Raw genomic sequence first — 17,149 nt, 5'->3', positions numbered from 1 at the left:
TTTTAATCAGTAGTGCCAATAGGTGACCAAGTTTAAAGGGGTTGTTCACCTTCCAAACACTTTTTTCAGTTCAGCTGTTTTCACAAAAAATAAAGAATAAAGAATAAAGAGAGAATTTACAATGTAATATATATGTATATGGGGAACTTTATTTATGTCAAGATGTCAATGCCAGCATTTCAAAAGCTCTACATGTAACAAATTGACTCCAAGAATCATTAAGAAAGTATATATATATATTTGCCTAAACCTTCATACAATAAATGTTTAAGCTAGTGGAAATTCATCAGATATGCTCTTCTATGCATTTTGGGTAGTGCATTACAGGTTTTTGCCCCATAAATAGGATTTGCAGTCATGCAATTTAAATTCTTACTGCAGTTCATTACATTGTAGTTTTATCTGTTATGCATTGTATATTTGCCAGTAATGCACAAAGAAAGTTTGCCTTTCACAGCAATGGGCTGTTCTCAAATTATACATTTTCTCCATGTTTGTAAATATATTTGTGATCCATTGCAGAAAGAAATGTTCAAAAATATACCTTTTTGAAATGATTCATTTACATTGCTAAAAAAAACAAAACATTGAATATATTCTCATATTTATGGATGAGGATGATTTGGGATGGATCAACTGGAACCTCAGCCTGAGATACAGGAGAATAAGCAATCCAGTTCTCGAATAAAATGCAAATCTTTGCAAGAGCTGCTGCAACAAAGCCCTCTTCTGATGGGATCATGTAGTAATATCAAGAAAAACATATAATGATAATGTGGGGCAAAAAACGGATTAACCTTACCCCCTACTTTACATATTGCCCAATGGAGTTCTTAAATCAAGGACAGGAATTAAAGGGAGGTTAAGTACTGGTTGATGCCTTTAGCTGAAATTTGTCTGTGCACCAAAATGATTCCTGTGTGTATATTCTTGCTACGCTTTTAGAATATTATTTTCAGCCTGAGTCCATACAGAAAAAGAAATCAGATGTTAAAAGATTTTACATTTCAGACTGTGGAAAAAGGCCACACAGATGTGTCCCAAGGGGCCCTCACATGTGATAGATGATCTTTTTTTAAATAAAAAAATAAGCAAACTAAGAAATACGTACTATGAAACGTCTCAAGGGTAATACTGCTCTGTAACTTAATAATTCCACAGATCTCAGAATTTCATATCCTCCCAAAGGCAGACATTATACATGTTTCATTTAGATTTCTTTTATTACTCGATTGCATTTTATCATTTTTTTTCCTTTGCTCTCCACAGTATAAAAAATTAGCAGCCAATGGAGAGCATGCAAGAATTAAGCACTGATAAAATATACTTTTAGCGATAAAATGTAATATGAACACACTGATAAATTAGATAATGGAGTGCAAAGTGCAAATACCTCTATGCAGTTAACCTATTCTCAATACAACATTAATTTCTTGAACTTTAGCACAAAATCAGAGGCACAAAGATTATTTCCATTTTCTTAAATGTGTGTAAATGAATGCAAGGCACTTATGTGCAAGGGTGGCACATGGGTGTACACTACATGCTCTTCAATTGCCAGTGATTCAGTTGGTGCAATGCACAAAAAGGACCCTGCAATTCCCAACTGGGCAAGGCAGTTGTCAGATGAAGAGCATGTTGCACCTTATATTTCATGCATCAACCCAGGCACAGCTGACAGACTGAGGCACTATTATTTATAAGTACAAGTAGGCACAGGCCAACACCATATTCAATACTAATGGGTTCAATTCTGTGCATAATGATTATATATTTGATCAACTGACCCAGGAGCAGTATAAGCCTTGCTTAATATTAGTTTAATGAATATGACTTATGCTAAATGTACTTTTAGCCTATTATTTAAAAAAAATGTAATTCTTAAGCCAAACCAGGCAAAACTAGCTTCTATTTCCAAATTCCTGTTTCTTCCAGTTTATCAGATTATAAGAGTGCACAGATAAGCATTCTACGGCCTATACCACCTGGTTGACCTTAAAGGAATCTTCTAACATAGGCAGGTTATGGATTCACCAGTGGCATAACTACCGGGGGAGCAGGGGGTGCGATTGGGCCAGGGCCCGCACCCCCGCAGGCCCCCCCGGCAGCTCACACGCCACGATTCCCGGCAGTTCTGGGTGTACGGAGGGGGGCGGGGGCCCGGCAGCGCGTCCCGCGCCAGGGCCCGCCCCCCTCTAGTTATGTCACTGGGATTCACTCTCACTTTTAGACCAATTTTCACTGCTTCAGTCCAGTGAAGCTATATAATTCAAAGTAATTGTTAGAAAAGGTCAAACGCAGATAACTGCTGCAAATTCAGGGTGCTTTTATTAACACACTACATGTTTTAAGCAAACAGCTCTTTTTCGCTTGAAAACAGTAAGGTAGTAACTGCAAAAAACACCAATTTCTTTTATACACCTTCATAAATGGGACTTGTGTGTATTATGCATGTGACATTAAAACAATGAACTTTGCATACAGTAACAGCTATATTGGTACCTGTAAGCATTTGCCCACTCACATTTGGAGTATGTCCATGGTGTAAAACCAGATAAAAGGTATGGTTTATTCAACCTATTTGTGGATACAAAGAGAGTTTTTTTTTACAGCGAGAACCGTGCAGGAGTTCACAATATACTGGCATGTACATTAGATAGTTTCAAGAAAGGTTTACTAAATTTAACTATTAGTTCATTGCTGATCAAGTAACTGGTCCAATTCCCCACTCTTGGTAGTCAGGGAGGAATTTTTCTCCCTTTGATACAAATTAGAGAGAGAGGCTCCATATGGAGTTTTCCCCTTCCTCTGGATCAACTAGCAGTTATGCAGATTTATTTAGAAAACAAATGTTGTACTTTATGGACGTGATTCAATCTCGTTATGGTCTACTGTGTTTGGGGCAATTAGTGATTATGGTCCGGCAGCTTTTTTAATTGAATCCAGTCTTCAATTTATGTGTATTACTCTTATCTCACAGTTCATAAGACATAAGGGGAACTCTTTAGCTTTGCCTGTGTGGTCAAATTGTGCAATTTATAAGGAAGCAATATCTCAAGGGATAGAACAGTAGACTTACTGAACTGAAAATGAATAGTGTGTCATGTGTCAATAATTCTAGTTCATCGGTACGCTTTATCACTGTTCAGGCAATTTCTATGCATCTCTGTTCCATCCACACTCCACTGACTTACCTAATAACTGCTCAACTGTAAAGTATGCATTTCATATTAACTTGCTGAAGCCTGGTTCACTGAACTTGGAATGGCCCAAGGTGTGAAGATTATCAGTCTTGTATAATGCATAAATGTAATCCTGAATTCTTTATAATTTCTTATACCCTGGATCAGTTAAAATGTGTGTGGCCCTAGGTGGGGACATTATTAGTCATATGCAATATTTAACTTTAATCCTGAATAATGTAACTAAATGTTTATACACTGTAAAATACCAGTTGAAGTCGAACCCTGGATATAAATTATTGAGAAAAAAAAACATCTATACCATGGAAGCTGAAATATGCTATTTTAAATGCTTAGCAACTGTTATAGCATAGATTTAAATTTAATAATTTATTGTTAAAGGATAAGGAAAGGTGTGATTAAATAGTAGTGTATTTATAAGGACACTGTAATGTAGACTGGAACCCCAGACACTATTAGAAGTCCATATTGTTTTGGCTCCCTTACACTATTTAGCAAGTTTGTAGTTTTTTTGCATCTTCTTCCTGAAATAGAAAAATCATGAACATGAATATTTCCACATGTATTTTCTGAAACCTGGAAGAGTCTGAATGTGTTACAGATTCAAAGGCTAGCATTTGAGGAGTAATATCATTGAAATTATTGAATTGAATAATTACCTCATTATTTATTATAATTACCTTATTATACTTTAATAGAAAGAACATTTGCTAAGGGATATTTAAATTCAATATTCTGCTAAAGCAGTGATCACAGGACCCCCCACCGAGTACATGATATAAGCATGCCAGAAGTAAATGAAACAATTTTACCATTTATTACTGTGAAAAAAAACACTTAAAAACCATTTATATTTTTCTACTTCTTTATATCAATGACATTAAATTTTTCTGATATAGTTAGTTAGCCAAAACTAGTAAGGCAGGAGTGACCACACTGGTAACCAATCAGTGGAAACCAAGAGAGCTGCAAAGAAAGTTGGGTTCTGGCTATTATATTAGACATCTGGACACTCCAGCTTCTATAGATTAAATTTGTGGCTAAACTAAAACATTATAAAAAAAATAAATTTCTGCACATCCTGTATATTTATCTAGTTTTTATTTTTACGCTGAACAATTAATTTAATTAATTTTTATCATACACATACAGTATGTAACACTTTAGCAAAATTTCAGAATACATGAATGTAACCTATGTGTATATTACAGAAAAAGCTTCCATATTCATTATCCATCAGTCTTAATATATATTTATCTCTTTTCCAGGAATTTATTGGGAATACAAATGCAGACAGTGTTGTGCACTATAAACTTCAGAATCATATTATAGCAAGATTCTTACGCATTGCACCTGTAAACTGGAATTCCTATGGGAGGATTGGAATGAGAGTAGAAATGTATGGTTGTGCTTATAGTAAGTATTTACTTTCAATGGCTAGCTACTTATATATCTGTAAATAAAAGTAAACCCTTGTTTTTGTAAACTTTATTTTGTCTTTCATAAACCAAATAAACTTCCCAAGCACCTTGCTGGACAGATCTTTCAGCTCTTCCTGGATTGCCTTGGTAGCCACAGACTAAATACCCCTCTCTGATGGTAAATTTAAATGTCTTCAATGGGGCAGAATATGCATATATAATCCTTTGCTCGACACAAGCACAAAAAATCGAACTTGCGTTGAAAAAGAATTTATTACTATTATTAAAATAAAAAAATCCATATTTTTTATATTTTGCTATTATAAAAACGCCACCCGTTTTTTTCATGCTGGCGCCCATTTTTGACGCCGGTGTCCGTTTTTTCGACACCGGCGAATTTTTGCGGGTGTTTCGCGTATTTATTCGCTGGCGGCAAATCGTGCAAATTCGCTGCGAATTCGCCCCTGGTGAATAAATTCGCCCATCACTATTATATACTACTTTAGCCCTGATGTAACCCATTGAAGTCAACATGACATTACAGGAGCAATAAGTGTTAGTGTATTTAAAGGGGTTGTTAACCTTTGAGAACTTTTTCCATGATGTAGAAAGTGATATTCTGAGACAAATTGGTTTTCATTGTTTATTATTTGTAGTGATGAACAAATTTTTTTGTGGTAAAAATGACGTCCATAGACTCCAACCATACATTGATTTGAATATGAGACTGTGATATTGAGAGGAGAGGGTATAAATTGAAAGATGAGTTATAAAGAGTAGCAATATATAGCATTTATTTTTAGAAGGGGTCAGTTACCCCCATTTGAAAGCTGGAAAGAGTCAGAAGACAAAAGGCAAATAATGAAGAAACTATAAAAATAATGAAGACCAAATGAAAAGTTGGTTATAATTGGCCATTCTATAACATATTAAAAGTTTGAGAAGTTGAGATTGTTGGCACCCCCATGAAACTGAGTGTCATGTTCCCAGGCACATCCCCACTATGTAGGAGAAACTGTGACCTCAGGGGAACCCTGCAGCACGTAATGTGGCAATGCCCCATAATCTCAGTGTTGTGGAAAGAAGCAGAAGACTTGCTTTCCTGCATCTTAGTTAGAGAAGTCCACCTAGATATACAGTATATACAACATTAGTGGGCAAGCCTATCCCAGATAACACTGCTTCAGAACAAACTTTATTTTAACTGCATGTATGTTAGCAATTACCTTTCAGTAGAAAAACCCTCACCCCCCCTAAGTAAACAGATATAGTACATAGAGTGAAAGATATGATGGAAATGGAGTATATGATGACTAACATTAAGGGCGATCATGCTAATTGGGAGAAGATATGGTCCAGGTGGGACTACTTTATAGCTTCCACACATAGACCTGGAGACAATACCGCTACAAAGTAACACTGATTAATTTGATACAGTATATAACTGTGGATTTTTACCCTCCCCCTGGACCTGGTCCCCCCCCACCCCCATCCCTACTTCTTATTTGTTTGCAAATTTTAATGTTATCCATAATTACACAACCTGTTAGACATATGTTGTATAAATATACTGTATAAAGACTTCAATTGCTAACCATTGTCCCATATCCTATATTATCTTGGTTTCTAAAATCTGTAACATCTTTCTCAATTTTGAATATCAAGGTGATCCATTCTTGAATTTATTTTGTATACCTGAAAAAAAAATTGTGATTGTTGAATGATAAGTATTCCTATATATGTACACAAATATAATGGTTTGCAGACAATCCATGATCAAATAAGTATTGAACTCATGTGAATATAGTATTCACATGAGACCCAGGTACTCATGTCCCAAATCTTTAGCTTAAGGGAATGAAAAACCAAAGAAATGTGACATGGGTAAGCACTCACCAAAAACAGGTCAATATTAAGAATTTAGCACTTTGTATTACACAACCACATATATGCTTATGCTACAATATTTTAACTATGAAGAATGGTGAAGAAAATATGAATTTGCACATTGCTTAGTTTGCTGAAATTAACATATCTGTACCCTCAGGGCTTTTTATCTATCTGTTAAATATATCTGTAACTATATATACAAATAGAATCACCTCCAAACCTCCTTGAGGCACTTACATTTTAAACTATAGATGACCTTACTATACCTGACAGAGAATAGCACTGCAAATGATATATGTATTCTACTCACCTTCCTGTTATTTGTCAGGATATAAGTAGTCATTGAGGACTTTGATAACAATGTGACACAGGGCAGAAGATCTGTTTTTTTATAGGAGGTATTGAAGACAGAGGGGACTACAGACTACAGACAGGCAAGTAGTCCTATAAAATACAGTCAGATTTGCCTCCTAATTCAATAGCTCACTTAATCAATTCTTATTTATTTCATGTATTAATAACCGATAAATGCCCTGTGCACACCAGTGCCCACTTCTAAGCTCTTATATTAAATTATGCATATCCATTTATTCCTGCATCAGTTTTTGATTTACCACTAGCACAAAAAAATCTTGTTCAAGTTATAGTTACTGTTTTTGAGTAACCTCACTATCCTTGAGAAATCTTTTATTGACCTTGTATATATTTGTATATATTTTACTTAGCATATGCGTTTATGAAGGAAACACAACTAATCCATGCAGTTTTAAAATATTGGTTACATCTACTGTTACCTTTTATTAACCATCTTCTAATGAACTATACCAATTCTTCTAGCTCATAATTATAGTTGGTTGCCTAAGATTGCCCACATATTGAAAATGTGGCTAAATAGTGTTCTCTACACAGGAAATATGTTCATTATCCTTAAACTGATCACTCCTATTTGTACATGCTAGTTTGAAAGCTTTTAGTCTTTAAAAAAAAATTCTTCTGGAAAAAAAAATCCTATGACATACAAGAAAAATAAAAGTAATCAATTCAAGGTCGATGTGAGATTAAGAGGTTTTGTGTTTTATTCCAAAAAGTCACTGGAACACGATTTTTGATCTTTGACCTTTGATCGTTATACCTTTTATTAATATGCTCATCTAAAATACATTGGCACTTAATGTATGTTGAAAATGGGCATTAAGCTAATTTATGGATGTTGGGTACAATCTAAAGATTTTAAAGGGATACTGTCATGGGAAAAAAATTTTTTTTCCAAATGAATCCATTAATAGTGCTGCTTCAGCAGAATTCTGCACTGAAATCCATTTCTCAAAAGAGCAAACAGATTTTTTTATATTCAATTTTGAAATCTGACATGGGGCTAGACATTTTGTCAATTTCCCAGCTGCCCCAAGTCATGTGACTTGTGCTCTGATAAACTTCAATCACTCTTTACTGCTGTACTGCAAGTTGGAGTGATATCACCCCCCTAACTTTTCCCCCCAGCAGCCAAACAACAGAACAATGGGAAGGTAACCAGATAGCAGCTCCCTAACACAAGATAACAGCTGCCTGGTAGATCCAAGAACAACACTCAATAGTGAAAACCCATGTCCCACTGAGACACATTCAGTTACATTGAGAAGGAAAAACAGCAGCCTGCCAAAAAGCATTTTTCTCCTACAGTGCAGGCACAAGTCACATGACCAGGGGCAGCTGGGAAATGGACAAAATGTCTAGCCCCATGTCAGATTTCAAAATTGAATATAAAAAAAATCTGTTTGCTCTTTTGAGAAATGGATTTCAGTGCAGAATTCTGCTGGAGCAGCACTATTAACTGATTCATTTTGAAAAAAATTTTTTTCCCCATGACAGTATCCCTTTAACATTCACTCTATGGTTACTTCTCTACTCTTCCTTTTCCAGTTTGATATCATAGTCTTAGAAACTTACTGATGAATTAACCAACACCACAAATGAATTCAACAGAAATATTTTGCTTCATTTTGACAAAATTGTTAACATTTCTTTTCTTTCTGTCTCTACAGGATCAGATATGGTTTATCTTGATGGTAAAAGTTCGATATTGTATCGATTTCAGCAGAAATTAATGAGTACGGTGAAAGATGCAATTTCGCTTAAATTTAAGACAATGCAAAGTGATGGAGTACTGCTTCATGGGGATGGACAAAATGGAGATCATATCACACTGCAGCTTGTTAAAGGACAACTTTCCTTAATTATTAATCTAGGTAAAATTATTTCAATATACTTTTATAACTTGCATAATTGCATACATTTTCTACATAATTGTTTAATGACTAAGAATGGATAATTGTTTGTGCAAAAAAAAAAAATAATTCTGCATTATTATTATGCTGACCTCTCACACATACAAATACGTACACAAGCACACACATACACTCATACACATTTACACAAAAACAAAAGACATTCTCAAAATGGCATGTTTACCTATATATATAAATTCATATACAACTGTACATGTAGCCATACACTACATGGCTGCTTTTCTAGTGTTTGGATTTATGTGACAGACCACATCATTATCTGCCTCATCTGAGGAAGCACCATACACTGGCAGACAACCTATTCTAATATAAATCATCCCTAAACTGTCCAAACCAATATCCATAGTAAATAGATATCAGTCAGCCTTGCCACCAGATGTATACCAAAAATCATAGAAATGGTATTTATATTACCAGCTTAAAGCTTTTGTCACAAAGGGATACTAGTATCTAATAATTTTAGTTAGCTAGAAGAGGAACATTATTTGTATTACATAGTAGACAAATGATCCCATAGTAAACAATTAAATCTATTTATAGACACCTACAAGTAGAAACTACTAATTTCCCCTTCTGACAAAAGCCTTAAAAGTAAAGACTAGTAATTAAATATAGGAACTATAATGCTTTTTAGAGCTATTTTAATTTATATACTTGTTATGGCCATTAAAACCACCCACACTGTAGATTGCTGTCTCATTATGGAAAGCATAGAAGGGGACTTAAAAGCATCTTTGAGTTATGACTATTGCCAGAAACTGCATCAGCATGTGTTTTAACAGATAATCGTGTGTCAGGGTGACCTTTTACACTTCCCATGTATTCAACTGTGCAAATGTGCAGTCTGAAGCAGTCTTTGCATTCATTACAAGTATGGCAATCAAATAAATCATGTGACATTGTCCTTAAAGCATTTATGGTTTAATTTCACTTTATTACATTATCAAGGACTTTAGAGAGACTGCCCACCTAGACCAGCAAAATAAATAAATACATCATGAATGGGAATAGTTTGAGGCCATGGTATGGCCTCAGTTGCTTTGTGTTTGTTAAATCCTACCCATTTTATCTACCCATATCCCTAAGGCCCTGAAATGAAATGTAATCACAGGGCACAGTAATGAGATTGGGTAAATTACATATTAATGAAGCAAGACGAAACAAATAGGTAAAACAGATATTTGGTCACTTAAACATGCTTGTTACTAATCAGTGAACAGCACAATCTAGATAAAATGTACAAGAATCCTGGTTATGATAGATTCATTTACTTTAGGTTATTTAGATAGCACTGTTTAGTGAATTGATTTTCCATTGTTCATTTTGCTTTGGATATGGGTTCACTTTACACATTTAAGCTAATCTGTCAAATGGGAATGTGTCTCCCAAAAAAGTCCAAAAATAGTGATTAAGTAACGTATATGTAAAGTTACACAAGGAAAGTTTGGCCAAGTTGGGAATGCTTGGGAAGAAGCAGTTAAGAGGGATTTATAACAAAACAGTTTTTTCAACATTTTTGGTGAACCAGGGCACAAACACAAGTTTTTTTGTACCTATTTGTTTAGTCTGTGCAGCTCCTATTTGTACTTTTTACTGTGATTGACGGGTTGCCAGGTATCCAGGGAGCTGCATCACACAAAAAGTTCAGACAAACTAGTGCTGGGAGTGTGGGATTCTCAAAGTGTCTAAGTTTTCAAAATGTCTGATGCTTTATTTCACAGTAGATTCTAGTAGACACGAGGGCATCAATTGAGATTAGAAGTCAGTTCCATCTTGAGGTGCAAAAAATGCATTTTTTACAGTAGAGGTAAAGCTGAGGAATTCTCTACCGAAAGCAGATGTACTGTCAGATACATTGAACAGCTTCAAGATTCAAGGGTTGGATAATTGTTTAGCAAGGAACAAAATACAGAGTTACTGAAGTTAACTCTTAATACAAACTTAAGCAAAAGACTTGTCCGATTGCCTGCCTGGAGTCAAGAAGGAATTTCTTACCCTTGAGGCAAATTGTCGACAACTCCAGTTGGCTTCTTTTTCCCTTCCTTAGGATAGACTGTTAGGCAGGTTTCATTTATGCATAAAGGTTGAACTTAATGGGCATGTGTCTTTTTTTACCTAAATTGCTTTGTTACTATGCAGATAAGGTTAAACAAACTGGTCAAATTGTTAGTTTGACCCAAATGTCTGATTTTCAATATGAAGGTTAAAGGGATACTGTCATGGGAAAAAAAATTTTTTCAAAATTAATCGGTTAATAGTGCTGCTCCAGCAGAATACTGCGCTGAAATCCATTTCACGAAAGAGCAAACAGATTTTTTTTATATTCAATTTTCAAATCTGACATGGGGCTAGACATATTGTTAATTTGCCAGCTGCCCCAAGTCATGTGACTTGTGCTCTGACAAACTTCAATCGCTCTTTACTGCTGTACTGCAAGTTGGAGTGATATCACCCCCTCCCTTTTCCCCCCCAGCAGCCAAACAAAAGAACAATGGGAAGGTAACCAGATAACAGCTCCCTAACACAAGATAACAGCTGCCTGGTAGATCTAAGAACAACACTCACTAGTAAAAACCCATGTCTCACTGAGACACATTCAGTTACATTGAGAAGCAAAAACAGCAGCCTGCCAGAAAGCATTTCTCTCCTAAAGTGCAGGCACAAGTCACATGACATGGGGCAGCTGGGAAATTGACAAAATGTCTAGCCCCATGTCAGATTTCAAAATTGAATATAAAAAAATCTGTTTGCTCTTTTGAGAAATGGATTTCAGTGCAGAATTCTGCTGGAGTACCACTATTAACTGATGCGTTTTGAAAAAAACATGTTTTCCGATGACAGTATCCCTTTAAACACTTTGGATCTGGAATACATATGATTAATTTTTTCTTCTATATGTATAGAATTAGGTTGAAGGGACAGTTTTACTTTTATTCTCAGGCTGGTCAGCAATATCTCAAACTTTAGTTAAGATAATATTATTGCTGCAACACATGTTGATCAATAAGATTCCTAATTAGATAAAGTTATGTATTGCATTAAAAAAGACAACAGTTGGCCAATTTTCTATCTTCATATTTGTCTGATAGTAATAGCAGGAGAAGATACAGAGTTTTCATCCAAAGATTCTGAGTATGATACCAGTAGAACCAAGATAATTGATGCCTTAGGGGTAATAAAATCTCTCACTAGCACTACACCAAGTACAACACTAAAGGGCAAGGTCAGTTTACTGTCTATCTGGTAGTTGATTGCTTTTTCTTTTTTTTTTTTTTATCTCTGAGGCTATTGATAGTGTGTGAATTCTCTCTATCCCTCTGACAATTGATGCTGCTTGACTGTTGTGTACCATATCTTTGTAAGTTAATAGGGTATTACTGGTTTTTAATTCTGTGAAATTTGACAGTTTGCTATGGTTATCCATTTCTCTGGCAAACTGATGTTGTGTGACTGCTGTCTGTCTGTAGGAGTGACATTTGACTGCTCGCTTGTATGCCTGTTTTCTAATGACATATGATCATTTGTGCCTGCTTTCCTGTATGTCTGTCATGCAGTTCATATTGTGTGGCTGATCACTGTGTTTCTGACAAAGACTCAGGTATTTGGTTAAGAATACAGCACATTTAGTTTATTGTTTGCTGTAATGTCTTTTAATTCATGTCTTATTTGAATGCAGAGAGCAAAATAAAATTATATACTATGGTAACTACTTGAAAAAAAAATGTATTTCTTGATTTGTATATAGAAAAGCTCATATGACCCTAAAATAGGGTTTCATCTGAACATTGTCCACCCTGACTAACCCATTCTAATCCCAGAAATGTTATTTTCCACATAATTGACATTGCAGCCAATATGAACAAAACAAAATGGAAATCATTATAGGCAGAAAAGAAATATTCAATTTATTATCATCACCTATTTCAAAACTATCCACTTTAGTCATGCTTTTAAAACCTAAAATAAAATAAAAAGAGACCCAAGGTTAACAAACCTTTAGAAAACTTAAAGTAAAAATGTAAAGTGAAAAAATGCAAGTGTTTTGTTGCTTTTAATAAACTGCCTATGTCAATGATCCAGTCCGATAGCAAAAACATAACATTTAATATTTCAGTAGATAAAAATGAAAGCATCACGATTTGATACTTATTTGCACTTCCACTTTAAAAAATGTTTTATGGAAATAAATTGGGCCCAGTATTGTAGTGTTGATTGTAGCTGTTTAACTGATTTAATGGTTCATCTGTTCTCATTTAAGGAAATGCACAATTTCATCCTTCTCCTCCTCATGTTAATGTGTCTCTGGGAAGCCTATTAGATGATCAGCAATGGCATTCGGTTATCATCGAGCGTTTTAGCAGACAAGTCAATTTTAGTGTTGACAGACATGTGCATCATTTCTTCATGAAGGGAGACACATACCATTTGGACATTGATTATGAGGTGTGTATCTTTATGCTTCATCTTTCTGTATCAATCAAATACAGGCTTAGCACACAGTCCACTCAGTTCCACCTTCATGTAATCTACAGAACCCTCAGGCTAGGATAAAAAATATAGTTTACATAATTACATGGCCCATTAGTCCAAAATGAATTTGTAGGCGAAAGCCAAACAGATTCCTGTTTTTTTTTCCATATTTAATTTTTATTTTAGAATTTGTATCTCAAAAGCGTAGAACAATTGACATAGTGATGTAGTTCCGGAAAGTACGGTATTGGATTTTCAATGATTATTGTTAGAATTATTAATTTCATCAGTGAAGCTAAATTCATTATCTCTTCTGCCACACTATTTAAGCAATAAACACCTGTCACTATGCAATAATTCAATCCTACTAAGCTTTATCCACACCACAAGTTTTTTAACCTGAAACTAATCTTCATCAGGATGCCACATGTTAAGTATATATATAATAAATATATATTATTAAAAGTTCTGGATTGTACTTTATTCCTAAGGCAAATGGTCTGATCCTTGCCCCCACTAACTGCACTGGCAAACTTCACAATCTCTTATTTCTGGCCTACCACAACAAAAGGGGACATCTGCCACAGCCCTCTGGTGTTTAATTTTTGCTTGCAACTCAAATTGCAAGTGTGCATAGATGTTAACATTTCTGACAAAAATAAAGCCAGTGACGGAATTTTTTTTCCAGAAACTGTGGCCCCTCAAGTTAAGACAAAAACTTTGTGACAACTCAATATTCAAAGCAGTTCGGCTCAATGGGCTCTCATGTGTAAAATGATCAGAGTGAACTGTATCAAATCAAATGTGGTTTAAACTATTGTTTGCTGCCTTTTTCATTGTTAAATGGATACACTTTTGGATGGTACATTTATAGCTTTGTCAGATGTAGCTGATTTTTTTTACCCGTCCATTTCAATTAGAACAAATTCCACAGTCCATTCCCCCCCCCCTTTGTACCAGTTTGGCATGTAACATTCTACATGTATTTATTTTTAAAGAAATATACTATATGCCTCTTTCAATTCATGCAAAATCAGAAAAATGTCTAAAAATGTTAAACGGAGATGCAGGTTTCAAATTAAAACTGATAAACTTGTAGATTTATATATATGTTTTTATCCATTGATATTGTTTATCTTTAATACATTATCAAACATGATAAAACTGCTTTACAGTCACTAGCACTGTGCTAGATCAGGTTTTACCCTACTGCATTATTCTAAACCCAGATCACATTGCAAAAAGAATATATTTTTTTATTTTATAGATATAATTGCATCGCAGAACACTAGGAAACCGATAGATTTGTACTACTATTTGTATTCACATAATAATTCAGTTTTAATTAGCTTACCAAGTCCATTTAAATCAGCATGTCATTAATTAAAGCTTAACAACTTGTAACAATAATTAAATTTGTTATTGGAGAGGAGGACATTTCTGTGGTTTTTCCCATTACTGATCATAAATATAGGTCTGTGCTCCTGAGATATTGTTTGGTGTTTATCCCGTAATCTTTCTAAGCTCTGCCAAAGGCCTCTTACAAACAGCACATTGAAGTTAAAAACTTTGATGGAAAATGTGACTTGCTTTTGAGAATCCTTACCATTTTCTCAAAGCACTTTCATCTATGGTCCCAGTGGTTATACACCTTCTCAACCCACTGTATTTATTCAAAGACCTATGTGCAAGGTAGTTCGATACAATGTTGGTCCATGACCTCTTTCATGTGTTTATAGAGCATATTTCTCCATTCCGACTGATCAATTATTTCTGAGTTAATTAAATTAATAGGACTTATAGTCATATAATATTAGGGCATTCTCTGACATCTTGTTCATAAACAGTAAAATGGGCAAGAACAGAAAGAGCCCACAAGAACATGAAAAGCCCACAAGGTTGTACAAACAAAATAAAAATGAGATTATTAATTGTGTATGCATTTGCCTGTGGTAAGATATTTCTTAAGATTTTTCATCTGGGAAAATGTATAAACATTAAAGAAAATAAATAAAGGAAATAAGAAATATAACTGTCAGAAGACAGGAATCTGTGTCAGCAAAGAAAAGCAGCCTCACATACACCTTTAAATCCAGGAACAGCACCTGAGGTCTGAGAAGTACAGCACTAACTCAGAGAAGGATTGGCAAGAGTGCTGGAGAGTAGTGATGGGCGAATTTGGGCCGTTTCGCTTCGCCGTAAATTTCGGCGAAAAATCCGCGAAACGGCGCCTCGTTTTTGACGCCGGCGTCCGTTTTTTTGAAAAAATTTTTTGGACGCCGGCGAATTTTTGCCGCGAATTTTCACGGGCATTTCGCGAATTTGAGCAGGCATTTCGCGAATTTATTCGCTGGCGGCGAAACGCGCAAATTCGCTGCGAATTCGCGCCTGGCGAATAAATTCGCCCATCACTACTGGAGAGCTTGGCAGAAGTAAACTCTAGGAAATAGTCCAAAACAAATTGCCAAAATCAGGAAAAGGCTAGGTCAACGGCAGGCAGCAGAGATTCAAGGTCAGGATGCTGATCACTGCTTTAAAAGCACAATTCACATGCACCAACACACGTTAAAGTAATTCAGCAACTTGCACAAGATGCATACCGTATATACTCGAGTATAAGCCGACCCGAGTATAAGCCGAGGTACCTAATTTTACCTAAGAAAGCTGGGAAAATGTATTGACTCGAGTATAAGCCTAGGGGGTGACAAATACATTTTAGGACATGTTCAGCAGAACACACGTTCCTGCGTGCGCTCTGCTAGGGAAGAACTGGCACTTAAGTAAATGGTTAACATGCCAGTCTTGCAGCACTTGGATCCTGACTCCTAAATTCATTTCTGGCCAAGTGCTTGCCTGTCTTCTGTGGAGCTTGCAACTCTCTTATATATGCATAGTGTGCCTGTCTGCTCTCCTGCCTTTATCTCACCCGCACCTCCCCCTCCTGCTGCTCTTTTTTAATCTCCCTCTCCCTGTCATATTTCAACTCACCCCCTGTTTTATTCTTTCTGTGTCTTTCCTATGCCCCCTCCTTATCTCTCAGCACATTCTTCTCTTTCGTGACGGTAATCTCAGGCAGACAAGTATGCGCAACACCACATGCTGCGCATACCATTATCAAAGGAATCCCTAGAACAGCAAAAAGCCGGTAAGGGTTTTGCACAGACTTATGAGTCTGTGTACCGGACGCTTCATAAAATAGTTTGAACTGTAGGGCAGCTAAAGAAGGGGACAAATCGACAAATTCCTTGCCATATTATGCAGACGTGCCCCCCCCCCTTGCCCTATTATGCGGACACCGATGGCAGTATGGTAAAGTTGATGCTTACTCATTGATGTGAAGACAGCAGTGACTCCTCCGTTCTGCCCATACTTCTCCCCCCTCGTGGCTTGATTTTGCTTCCTTAGCCCTCGGCCCCTCCCCTCCGTGCTCAAAGCTGAAATGAAAATGCTAGCTCACAAACGCAGAGCACGGAGGGTTAAGAGGGGAAGGGCTGAGGAGGGAGGACTGAGTTACGAGAGCTGAGAGGGGAGGGGCGGAGGGCTAAGGAAGCACGGAGGAGTCACTGCGGTCTTCGGATCAGTGAGTAAGCAGCAACTTTAACATTTCAGTATACATTTAGTTCTTCCCTAGCAGCTGACTCGAGTATAAGCCGAGGTAGACTTTTTCAGCACATTTTGGGTGCTGAAAAACTCGGCTTATACTCGAGTATATACGGTACTTGAAAACTTGTGGCACAAATTAACATGAAAGACTCTTAGACTGGGAAAAGTGATAAACTACACACACTTGAACAGCACATCTGACCTGTTGCTCTCAGGTGGAGCACATGATACATTCCCGTTTCTCAGCTGGGCCCTT

General features: G+C 36.1%; 1 protein-coding gene across 2 annotated transcripts in view; it reads left to right on the top strand.

Moving 5' to 3' along the window:
• The window catches only part of LOC108695542 (contactin-associated protein-like 4), a 181,362-nt gene that overhangs the window by 70,264 nt on the left and 93,949 nt on the right, over positions 1–17,149 (top strand). The window contains exons 4-6 of one of the 2 annotated variants that reach the window (XM_041564659.1): positions 4,472–4,619; positions 8,557–8,760; positions 13,079–13,263. In XM_041564659.1, coding sequence (XP_041420593.1) covers positions 4,472–4,619; positions 8,557–8,760; positions 13,079–13,263 — 537 coding nt within the window. Of the gene's footprint in view, positions 1–4,471; positions 4,620–8,556; positions 8,761–13,078; positions 13,264–17,149 lie in introns of those variants that run through there. The other variant, XM_041564662.1, reaches the window with a different exon arrangement.

This window comes from Xenopus laevis, chromosome 1L, assembly GCF_017654675.1.
Source record: "Xenopus laevis strain J_2021 chromosome 1L, Xenopus_laevis_v10.1, whole genome shotgun sequence".
Taxonomy (NCBI): domain Eukaryota; kingdom Metazoa; phylum Chordata; class Amphibia; order Anura; family Pipidae; genus Xenopus; species Xenopus laevis.
This window is presented reverse-complemented; position numbering and strand designations above follow the sequence as displayed.